This window comes from Gastrolobium bilobum, unplaced genomic scaffold (genome assembly GCF_033153095.1).
Source record: "Gastrolobium bilobum isolate Gb01-03AN ecotype WA unplaced genomic scaffold, APGP_CSIRO_Gbil_v1 utg350, whole genome shotgun sequence".
NCBI lineage: Eukaryota > Viridiplantae > Streptophyta > Magnoliopsida > Fabales > Fabaceae > Gastrolobium > Gastrolobium bilobum.
Window position 1 is genome coordinate 61,762 of NW_026899623.1, and position 12,291 is coordinate 74,052.

General features: G+C 31.9%; 1 protein-coding gene and 1 long non-coding RNA gene across 3 annotated transcripts; one reads left to right on the forward strand and one right to left on the reverse strand.

Moving 5' to 3' along the window:
• Nucleotides 1–309: 309 nt before the first annotated feature.
• LOC133292081 (F-box/FBD/LRR-repeat protein At1g13570-like) lies at nucleotides 310–714 on the forward strand. The gene has a single exon (XM_061490459.1). The coding sequence runs from the start codon at nucleotides 310–312 to the stop codon at nucleotides 712–714; it is 405 nt and encodes a 134-aa protein (XP_061346443.1).
• Nucleotides 715–1,456: 742 nt separating this feature from the next.
• LOC133292077 (uncharacterized) lies at nucleotides 1,457–3,706 on the reverse strand. Of its 2 annotated transcripts, XR_009748868.1 has the most exons (4): nucleotides 3,422–3,706; nucleotides 3,238–3,292; nucleotides 2,195–2,933; nucleotides 1,457–1,973 (listed from the first exon to the last, which is right to left on the reverse strand). It is a non-coding gene; the product is annotated as an uncharacterized LOC133292077 (long non-coding RNA). The 2 variants fall into 2 exon arrangements; XR_009748867.1 differs by having other exon boundaries at nucleotides 1,457–2,933.
• Nucleotides 3,707–12,291: the final 8,585 nt, after the last annotated feature.

Consider the following 12,291-nt stretch of genomic DNA (forward strand, 5'->3'; position numbering starts at 1 on the left):
TCCAAAACCGATCCAATCCAAGACCTCGAACACCCTACTAAATGGTGCTGGTTTTAATATCAAAATTTTCAATGATAAGTCAACGTGAATTGCTCTTTCATTAGCATTAGTATTTTGTTATTTGAATTCTAAAAGAGTAAAATAATTATGCTGTTTTTGTCTTAATGAATTGCATTAGCTAAGATTCTGGGTGGACTTAAAACGCTCATATACATATATAGTATCCTAGTTTATTTTCTGATTCCTCTATCCTCCTTTTGAATATATCTAAAGGGAAAAGATCAATCCCAGCCTCCTTGCCTAACAGATATGGAGCCAGATAGAATCAGTTACTTACCAGATCGTGTAATGGATCAAATTCTCTCATATGTGCCGAATAGGGAAGCAGTGGGAACAAGTATTTTATCCAGAAAATGGAGGTACAAATGGGCCACAGTACCAAATCTTGTGTTCGATAACGACACTCTATTGTATTATACCCTGGACTCTTCCATTGACATGAACAAGCTTGTGAGTTATATTGATCATGTACTCTTACTTCATTCTGGGCCAATCAAAAGTTCAAGGTCTCCAATAGTGAACTTACTGCTGTCAGCGATATTGATCGTTGGACTCTTCATGCATCCAGGAGGTCAGTTGAAGAGTTTGTGCTGGAAATCTGGAAAGGGCAACACTATAAGATACCCTCATGCTTATTTTCTTGTCAAAGTTTGAAGCATTTAGAGTTACTTAATTGTTGGCTTAAACCTCCATCAAAATTTCAAGGCTTCAGGATCTTGAAGAGTCTTGATCTGCAAAATGTTACCTTGGCTCAAGATGATTTTCAATATAAATATAAATATAAATAGGATGCTTCTCTTTTTAGTGAAAAATATAAATAGGATGCTTCTCTCACAATCTCACCCTAACCCCTAGAATTTCTTGAGATTGTTCTCTTGAGATTACATATATACATACATAATTCGTATGTTAAATTTCAGCCACAAAACTGGAGTTTACGACGTTTCAGAACTTAATGTTCCCTCTTTTAAGTAGATGAATCTAACAAAAAATATAAGGGAAAAATGTGTGTCATTTTGAATGACACATTTTATATTCTTTTACTCTCACAAAGAAGTGGAACCCACACTTTTAAAACTTTTTCCTCCCACTCTCTCTTCCATGATTTATCTCTTTCTCTCACTTAAAATGACATAACTTTGTACTCTTTAAAATGATACACATTTTTCCCAAAATATAAATAGAATCCACCGTTTGTTTCCAAACTTTATTCAAAAAGAGAACCAGAATTCATATTCCTATCTAAAGACCCTACAAGATCCATGACGATTAGAATCCAGAAAAAGCTTCTAGCCACGAAGTGAGGTGGAGGGATAATTACCAAACTAGCGAATGTATATAAATATACTTGCACACCATTATTTTTTTACCACTTTCAAGTATTCGTGGTTTGGCAGAAAAAACTTTTTGATAACATCTCAACTGTAATGAGAGCTTAGGTATTAGTATTAAACATCGCAGCAGCTTCTTCCTATCATAAAATGTACATAAAGCTTTGTTTTTAAACACACGATAGCTTCTTCCTATCATTGAATGCCATGACTTAAATAGTTATCAGTTAAGTGTAAGTCAAACAAAATAAGTCGGGGGATGGTATACATTCACCAAAAAGAAAAGCATTAAGAAGATTCCTGAAAAATAATCTCAGCTTGTGGTGAAGCTCTCCTGAACTGCAATAGTTCTTTCATCAACATCAACTCTAACATGCCGTTTAACACAGCCTTCACAGTCATCCTTTCTAGCACAGGAGAATGTAGAAGTAGAAAGCTGATAAAATCTAATTCAGATTTAACACCAGTGATGCCATGTATCCTCACATATCGCAAATGCATGACTGGAACTGGACAGCTCAACCGGTCATCTTCCCAACAATAGTTGCGTTTAAATAGAACAGTCTCCTCCTCAGTTCGAGCCTACAAGCAATTGTAACTCACAAGGGTAAAAATCTAAGAAACTCCCAAGACTAGATCCAGAACTTGAAAGAGACCAGACAACTCTGCTCAAAGCTAAAAAACTTTGCAAATTCGATATAGCTTAATAACTTCATATAAATAACAAAATCTATATGTGAACCCGCTAATTAGCCTGGCAAAATCAAATCACACTAAACTTATAATGACTAATGAGTATTCACCAATATTTCTAGTTCTTGTAGATTAGGTGAGCTTCGTAACAGGCACAGAGCAGCTGAGATTTCCTTCGAATCATTGAAGTTTATGCGAATGGAAAGAAAACTTAGATCAATGCATGGTCTAGGAAGCTTTGGTGGCACAACCCCTACTGCCAAATACTGGAACAGAAAGAAGAAAACAAAATTATGGCTCTAAATCATTATATAGTGTATTTGATACTTACAGATCAAGAGTTGCATGCACAAGAGTGTTGTTCATTTTAAATTTATTCGCAAAAAACTAGCATCGGGCAATTCTTCAAATGCTCAAAACTTTGGACAGATATTATTCACAGATCTATATGAATTGCTCTGACAATGTGATACTATGAGCATCGTACCTTTGAAAAATAGCTTTGAATCTCCAGCCTTCGTATGTGAGGTAGATGAACAAAAAAATTGAGCAAATTGCTAGAACCTCCACGCTGATTGTTTTCAAAGGTCACATCCAAACCAATGGATACCACAGCCAATCGGAAAGTGTTCTCAAAGCTAATATCCTCAAAATTACCTTCAATGTAAAAAAACCGGAGATTTGGTAGTGTGGCCCATTTGTACCTCCATGTTCTGGATAAAATACTTGTTCCCACTGCTTCCTAATCGGCAAATATGAGAGAATTTGATCTATTACATGATCTGGTAAGCAACTGATTCTATCTGGATCCACATCTGTTTGGCAAGGAGGCTGGGATTGTTCTTTTCCCTTTAGATATATTCAAAAGGAGGATAGACGAATCAGCAAACAAACTAGGATACTATATATGTATATAAGAAGGGTTTTAAGTCCACCCAGAACCTTGTCATTGAAAACAGCATAATTATTTTACTCTTTTAGAATTCAAATAACAAAATACTAATGGTAATGAAAGAACAATTCACGATGACTTATCATTGAAAACTTTGATATTCAAATCAGCACCTTTTAGAGTTCAGTTTCACGCAATGAAAAATCAGAAATTCATCGAATGCTCTTAATTTAAAACTCGCAGAAGACTCTCGGGAGTTACCATGTCAAGCTACTAAGTAATTCCAGGCAAAACACGTAATCTTTGGGAGTGATAGCTGCAACGAACAAAACGAAACAAATCTTCAATTCATTAATTAGGGTAACAATAACAAATTAATGAAGAAGAAAATAAAAATGCAAGTTAACGTGGAAATAAAATGATCGAGAAGCACTCATAGCAATACCTAAGTGAAAGTCGCACTTGATAACACGAAGTGCAGGGAAATCAATGACAAATTGGTGGAGCGAAAGCCACTGCTGGAGAGAACGGTTAGATCCGATAGTGTCTCTGAGTCGATTGAAACTGAGATTATACACAGAAAAATCAGCAGCAACAGTATTCAAATTTCAAAACTCGACCTAGATTGAAGATGGGGATTTAGAGTACGTTGGAGATCGAAGGTATGGTTGGGTATCCAGGCCCAGCGTAAGGATTTAGCAACAGAAAGCCACTGTAGGAGGATTTTGTTTTTATTTTTTTGAGGATGTTGTAAAAAGAGATACGTACCAACAGGAATTTCAAAGGATTTTATTAATATTCAATTAGAATTTTAAAAGATTGAAAAAAAATTATGTGCATGGTAGTTAAAAACTTAAAATCTAAATTTAAATTTGCGTTCTTACGATTTTATGATTTTTTTTAATTAAAACAATTTCATCAAACTTTTAGGTTTTTATGATTATTTACAAGTTTTTTATGTTAAGATTTTATGTTTTATGAATTTTTTTTCCTTCTGATTTTAGGTAAAATTTCAATTTTAACTACCATGGTCACGTGGTAATTTGATTAAGATTTTAAAAGATTATTTTAGAGTCCGTTCAAATCTGTTTGTATTCAACCAAGATTTTAAACAAAGGAAAAATAATCTTGTGATATTAAAAAATCTAACGATTTTAATGAATTTTCTATTGGTATAAATTTTGTGAGACTTTTTAATAAGAAATATAAATAGAAGGTCTCTCTTAAACTCTCACCCTAATCCCTAGGATTTCTTGAGATTTATCTATTATAGTGTTTTCTTCTACTTTTGGCGGGTTGACCCGCTCAAAATCAGGTTCTGCTATGGAAGCTTCGTCAAAGCTCAAAAATAGCATATTTTTAACGTTTCTCATCAAAAAAACAACCAAGAAACAACAAACAAACAAGATACTAATATAATCCATCTCAAAAACAACATATTTTTGAGAGTTTTTGAAAGTTTAAAAAATAATTTTTCAAGTTATTGGTCGCGATTTCCTTTTGCACAAAAAGTATGATTTTTATATTAAAAACAATATAAAACAGTGGGAAAACAATAGGGGAACAAGAACTAACACTCTCAAACTAATTTTTGTTTTACATCAATCAAACAATATTAATTTTAAGAAAAATTGAAACTTTCATAATATGAACCATATATTTCGTAACAATACATTCATGAACGAAATTCTTTCATTATAGAAAATGATTTCAAACAATTTTTGTGTCAATAAATAACTAAAAACATATTTTTCAAAAGCCTCAAAGCAATTTAAGATTTTAAAGTATCGATTGAAAATTTTCTAAACTTTCATGTAATAAAACCCAAAAATTTAGATTTATAATTTTCTTAGAATACTCAATAAAAACATATATATGATATATGGTTAGAAAACTCTCATCACGTATAACAAAAACTCCAAGGTTTTCAAGATTAATTGCAAAAATTTCCAAACGAAATTTTATCATGAACTTTAGGTTTTATATGCAAATTTAGAATTGTTTTAATAAATACAAAAATTGGGTCTCATAATCACATATGCATAGCTGTAATAGAAAATGTAGAAGATAATTTTTAATTCATTAGTCAAACTCAAAAGCACGAACGACACGTGGAGTACTAATATAACTGTTGATATGTGGAGAGTTATTGCTTAATAATTTTGAATGTTTGTTAAAAAATTATATTGTATGTTACTGATTAAGAAAAATATATTCGATTTTACTTTTTTAATTAATATCATTGCATTTCTTTGTTATTTTTTATTGACTCTTATAATTTTGAATGTAGGTTAAAAATTCATTTGATTTTTTAGAATCTTATAATTTCATATTGTCCTTTCAAATCTTATAAATTCGATTAAAATTCTTTAAAATTTAATTTTGTGAAATCTTGATTGCAAAAAAAGATTTTTAAAAAAGTCTTTAAAATACCTCTAATTTTAAATAGTCTTTTAAAATCTGTAAGATTTTTTATCTAAAAAAATTTGTTTAAAATTCTAATCCAATACACCCCTTAAAAATCACGAGAGAGAAAGTAGGTGATTTTTTTTAAATTAAATTTTAAACAAAAAAACTAATTTTAAATAAAATGACTATCATTTAAAAGGATAAATATTTTTTTTAACACAAATTATGGTTTTATTTTTTTCTCTAAACATAATATTTCTAGATGTATCATTGCTTTGAATCAAGTGAGATTACATATAATGAATTAAAAAGTAAATAATAATAATTTTTATTTTAGTGAGCATATATTATTTAATAATATTAACGTAAAATTTTACTTAATAGTAAAATAGTAAAAAAAATGTTATTAACATATTTTTTTATAATAAATAAATATTATGTTTACTATACTATTTTTTCTATGATTACAAAATTATTTTGTGATAACCTATAAAAAGATTTAGTAGAAAGTTAATGTAATCTTATTAGATTAATCAATAAAAAAAATTGGGCCATCGTTCCTCCATTGTCTAATCTAAATTATTTTTTCAATTTGAAATTCACTCGAATAAGGGGTGACAAACACAACTCAAACATGACACATAATTTCCGTGTTTAGGTCGACTTGTATTCCTGTTTGTGCCATGCTCGTGTTAACAAAATAAGATTGGAATAAAAATTGTATTGTGTCTCATCGCTAATCCAAAATACACCTATAATTTCATAATTATATATTTAGCCTTTCTTTACTTATTACTTTAAGGATATTAAACTAATTTTCTAATATAAAACTAAAAAGGAAAAGGTATCCCTAAACCATTTTAGTAGTATTTGACACAATTTTTTTAAGCTAAAAGCTAATTTTAAATTGTTATAAAAAAGAAGAAGCTAATTTTAAATTAAAGTTAAAAATAAAGCTAAAAGTTGTTTGATTATTATATAAACTTATTCTTAGGATTTTGAAGGGAAGGAAATGAAATTATTTTTTATTAGGGTAAATGATAAGATTTAGAGATAGAATATTATTACTACTACCAATTTGTTTCACCGTTAGATTGATTATGTGGATCCAATGATCTTGATTTATTTTTACCTTTGTATGGTTATCATTAAATGTGGAGAATCATGTTGGGCAAGTGGCTTCTTACACAAGACGCTTACGGAACACTTAGAGGGGGGTGAATAGGTGTTCTGAACTTTTTCAAAAACTTTTTGAATTCAGTAAACAATTACACAATTTTTCTTCAGTCCCTATATGCCCAAAATAATTTTTCACAATGCTAAGAACAATGTAGTAACAGAATGCGTACCTTAACAATATATAGAGTATAAACGCAGCAATGTAATTTTCTTAAACAAAACAAAAAATGATTAATTTCCAAATACCAGAAAACAGTTTAAGTGCAACAGCAATTATAATAGAATCGGTAAGGTGCTACAACACTCTTAAACTAGAATCAGTGTAACTGTCAGTCTCTAAACAAAATATTCAGAAATTAAATCAGAGAGACAAGAGACACACGATATATCCTGGTTCACACCCACTAAGCCTAAGTAGGGTGCTACGTCCAGACTGAAGTAGCTGCAGATATTTTGTTTATCACAAGTATACCTGTTTTACAAACACGCGTCACACATGCAATCAAACAAGATATCAAAAATCTTCCTAGTGCCTACACTGCTCCAAGCTCTGAGAATACTCTCAAGCCGAACCTATGGAGTTCACCAACTCCTCTCACACAAGACCTCCACTCTCCCTAGTGGATTCTTGAGGCTCCAGGCCTTGAGACACACTCTCAAGCCAAGTACAAGGTCGCTAACCCACTCGGTTGCACCCACACACCTAGGACAAATTTACAGCACGCAACTACTCCACTTTAACTACCAATACAGAATTTTGAAGAACTGTAACAAGTGAAATAATCCAAAAATACAGTGTCCTATCACACTAAATATATCACAGTAATATCAAGCTAAGCTCCACAAATTTATGCCATATGCAGAAAATTAAACCAATGACATATGTATGAAAATCTCTAAAACTAATGGACCAAGGAGCTTGGATATTACACAATTAATTTTCTAAACAATGGACACCAAGAAATCTGATTTAAACAGAAAATATCGCAATTATAACTAGAAAAATCAGATTTGAAATTTATCTCAAAATTTCACAAAAATTAGAATTAGTTCTCGATAAATCTTTTGATAATAAACCACAAGAAATCTGAATTTTAATCACAATATACTTCAATTAAAATAGAAAATTCAGATGTAATATCCCAACAATAAAATTTTTAGAACAATTCAAGATATTTAATATTCAGATTAAACAACTCAAAATCCCTAAAGCATTATGAAATAATAGATCTAGAAATTTCAGATAAAATGCTTCAAATAAAGATTCACAAAGGATTTGAGTTGATTAGAAAATACCACAATGAAGCCCTAAATTCTTTATCAAAGATCCCTAAATTTTTCTCCAGGAAAATATGCAGCCACCAAAATAAAGTTGAGAAAGGGTTCACGATAAAAAAAAAAATCCAGAGTATTTTTCTTTCTTCACTCAAGGAGATTCACTTAAGAGAACTCGATCTTATTTGCAAGAAGAAAAGTGACAAACAAATCTTGAAAATGCAGAGTAGAAAGCAAACGCTGTTTTTCTACGAATGAAGACGACGATGCAGTTGAAATCTTTTCTTTTCTCTCGATTAAAAAAGAACGTCGTGTATATGTGAAAGATGAAAAGTGAAGTTTGCCTTTTTATATTATTATTATATAGCTTCACCAAAGAAACCCACGTGATACCTTTTTCAAGTTGAAATTGAAAAGCTATTCTTACTTTCCCTTTTTTTTTAAAATAAAGCTGAACCCTTTCGTATAGCTTTTCAATTGGTAAAGTTACTTTATTTTTTTCTTATTTTTTTATTTTTTTAGTATATAGAAAGCAAGGAGTAAACTAACGTGACAGTGTGAGTATACAATTTAGCTTGATATGCAATAATATGTATTGTCATGCAATGGAGCTTAGGTAGATACTATATGATATAATATAGTGTGTAACAAAAATTCTAAAAACACATAACCACTTTGTCTTCAAACTCCAACTTCAATTTGAGACTTTTTGTAAACTCTTTGTCATCATCAAAATATGTATTCTATTATGCTTAAGAGGTCTTCAATCTCCCCCTTTTTGATGATGGCAATTTAAACTCAAATTGAAAAAAGTAAGGGTTAGCAGCATAAGATATTTAAATCATGTAATCACATACTCCCCTACACATATGCATACTAAGAATTATTATGCTAATCAAAAGTAAGGCATACATATGTTCTCAAAACTTCTCAAAACTCCCCCTTAAAATATGCATGAACTCATAAGCTCAATTTGACGATACTCATATTTTCTCCCCCTTTGACATCATCAAAATCAATTATAGCATATAACAAGATAAAGCATATAACAAGCATATCATGTATCCTAAAATTACCTATGTCTTGTACCAAGTATTGATTCTTTGTAACTTTTGGGCTTATCTAAGAGGTCTTTCAATTTGCCAATATCTTCAATGTAATCTTCATCATTTCATTCATTTCCATTTTCTTTCAAACACTTACAACATAATCTTCTACACTTGCCTTTCAAGGCACATTAGCAAGATCTAGCATTTATCATATAAAACATGTAATCCAATTTACACAACTATTTTATATTTCATCAAAATTGCTAATTGACATTTTATAAAGGAAGATGTTGCAAATGAGCTTGTTGTCCTACTTGGACATAATTGAATATAAGAGTAAAACAGATAATTTTTCAAGTATATAGTCATGTAGTGCATGAAGTAAGCTTTCTATCCATATATAGATCATTAATATTGAAAATGTACAACATAAGATGTGTTAAAAAACAGTTTATGCATGTCATATTAAACACCAAACAACAACTAGACATCATGTGCAAAATGATTTATCAAATAAAATAGTCCATGGCACATGATGCATACATGCTCACTAAGTTTTCTTAGGAACATATATCATGTTCTTAACCTTGGGGCTAAAGAACATGCTAGATGTGTTAGGTTGAGGTCCATAAGATGTTGAAGCAATGTTGCTCACATTTATAGTCCTCTTAGGAACCCACTTAAGATTAGTTCCTTTTAGGCCATACTTCTTAATATTGCATTGATATACAAGATGACCACTCATGCAACAATATGTACATTTCTTAAATGGTAGTTTAGACATGAACCTAGGAGGATAATGATTTGTCTTTCTTGGTTGAGCAAAGGGAGGTTTGTGAAAACCAAGTCCATGTTTTGTAGTCTCAACCCTTTGTCTACCAAAGAGAACATTCAAGTTATCTCTCCCACTAGTTATTCTATCAACCATTACCTTCAAACTATCCACTTCATTAGATAATTCAACACATTTAGTACATGAAATAGTGGAAGGGGGTTCACATCATCACATGATCCAACAACAATTCATGAAAAGATTTTCATTTTTAAGATCCTCATTGTCTTTCATTAGATCATTTACAATGGTTGTCAAACTATCAACTTTGTCTTGCAAGCAATTTTTCTCACTTTTAATTTTCTTAACCTTAGAGGTTAATTTTTCATTTTCAACTTGCAAACACTTATAAGCATACAACAAATCATCATATGATGAACCAACCATAGAAGAGGTATCACAAGAGGAGCTAGAACTACACATTGAATTAGAATCACATACTGAATCAGAATCCCACATAGAACTAGAAGAGTGGCTAGAATATACCTCAATTTGATCTTTTTCAATTTGTGTCATGAAGCAAATGTTAGCCTGTTCACTTGATGGAGAGCTTGTGGTACTTGAAGTGTCATCCGAAAATGCCATGTAAGTTTTCTTCTTTTTGCTTTTACCTTTCTTGAATTTGCCATTTTCATATTTGTTCTTTTTGTTCGGGCAATCCTTTTGGAAGTGACCTTCCTTTCCACACTCAAAACAAGCATTGTTTGAGTTGCTTTCTTTTCTACTTGGGTTGTTGGCCCTTCTTCTCCTTTTGTTAAACTTCTTGTTGAAGAACTTGGTGAATGACTTGTTAAACTTTTTCACGAACATTGTCCTTTCATCGTCTTCACCGGTGCTTGATTCACTTGAAGAAGTATCGGTACTTTTCTTACTTTGCTTGGATTGGGAAGAAGAAACTTTTAGAGCTATACTCTTTAAATTTTTCTTGTTAAGTTCACGGTTAGCCCTTCTATTTAATTACAACTCGTACTCCTGAAGCTTTCCAAATAAAGTAGCAATGGACATTGTGGAGAGATCTTTAACTTCATAGATTGCCGAAGCCTTTGCATCCCATTCCATAGTAAGACATCTCATAATTTTGTTAACTAACAGTTCATCATCATGAAAAATATTTAAAGCATTCATTGATGCAAATATATCCATGAAACGTTTTTGCATGTCAAATATAGACTCACCCTCATACATCTCAAAGAGCTCAAACTCTCAAGATAATGTGTAACGCCCGACCGCTTCAAGAATCAATTATTATTCCCACATACTAACACGAGACTTTTTAGTGTGCTTTTTCCTCCCTCGCACATTTCCCGGGAAAACTTCCCAGAAGGTCACCCATCCCAGAATTGCTCCTAGTCAAGCACGCTTAACTGTGGAGTTCTTCCGAACCGGACTACCGAAAAGCAGATGCATCTTGTTAGCATAGGTGATGCTCTCCGGCAAGTATACCGATCGCACAAGTAATATAATGAGTAAGTAAAGTATCGTCTCCACAAGGATTGTAAACCAAGTACTACAATAACCAGTCCCCTTAAGTTGGAAAACTTGCTTTGTTGTTGGGAAAAATTGTGAATTGATTTTGAGTAATAATAAGAAATAAAAATAAAGACTTGTTTTTCTATTTTTATTTAAGAGAAATAAAACAATAACAATGAGATTTGATTTAAAAATATGAGAAAAATATTGTAGCTAGAGCGCACTCACCTTATGATCCCCACTTCTTACTTTGGATTGATTCACAATATTTATTCATATAATTACTCGGATAAATTATTATCTAAAAATATTTATTAGTTAACCCTCAATTCCTTGCAAGGTTAACCCTTTAATCCTCAATTGGAACCCCAATTCCTTGCAATGTTCCTCATGGTATTAAGCAATGAACGCAATAATTTAAGCATCCGCAATTAAATACACATTTATTCCTAGCATGCATACCAATTGTTGTCCTACCCCCTTTCAAGATCAAAACCCCAATATTTCTATCTAGGGTTCTAACCCTCAAACTATTCCCAACTATCAGATTGATCAGTTCTAATAAAGAGAATAGGAAATACGCATAAGGTAGAGACAAAGATAATTATATAAATGAATAAAACTAAATCAATCCATCGTAACAAGGGTTCACATAGGGCTCGTGACCCTAACTACAATAAAAGAAAACTAGCCAAGTATAATCATGGCTAAAAATAATTCAATATTCAAAAGCATAAAATTACAGAGAAATAGATGAAGAAGAAGAAGAAATGTAGAAGAATCCTTCTGAGCTCTGCCGTCGGCCTCCTCTGACTGGAATTCGATGATCTAGGTCTAGCACAAGGATCCTATTTATAAACTTATTTTTTCCTTCTTCCAAAAATACCCTCGCGGAAAGACGGTGTTATTTTCTCGCAACCCGGCACCGGTTTGGCGCACGTTTGCGCCAACTTGCTGCCTCGAATACGGAAAGTCGGAACCGGGTCCTCATGACATGGCGCCAGTTGGCGCCATCCTTCACCTTTTGGGTGCCACTTGGCGCCAATTTCCTTTGCTTTGGGCGCCTAGTGGCGCCAAGAATTCTTCTTGTTGGGCGCCTAG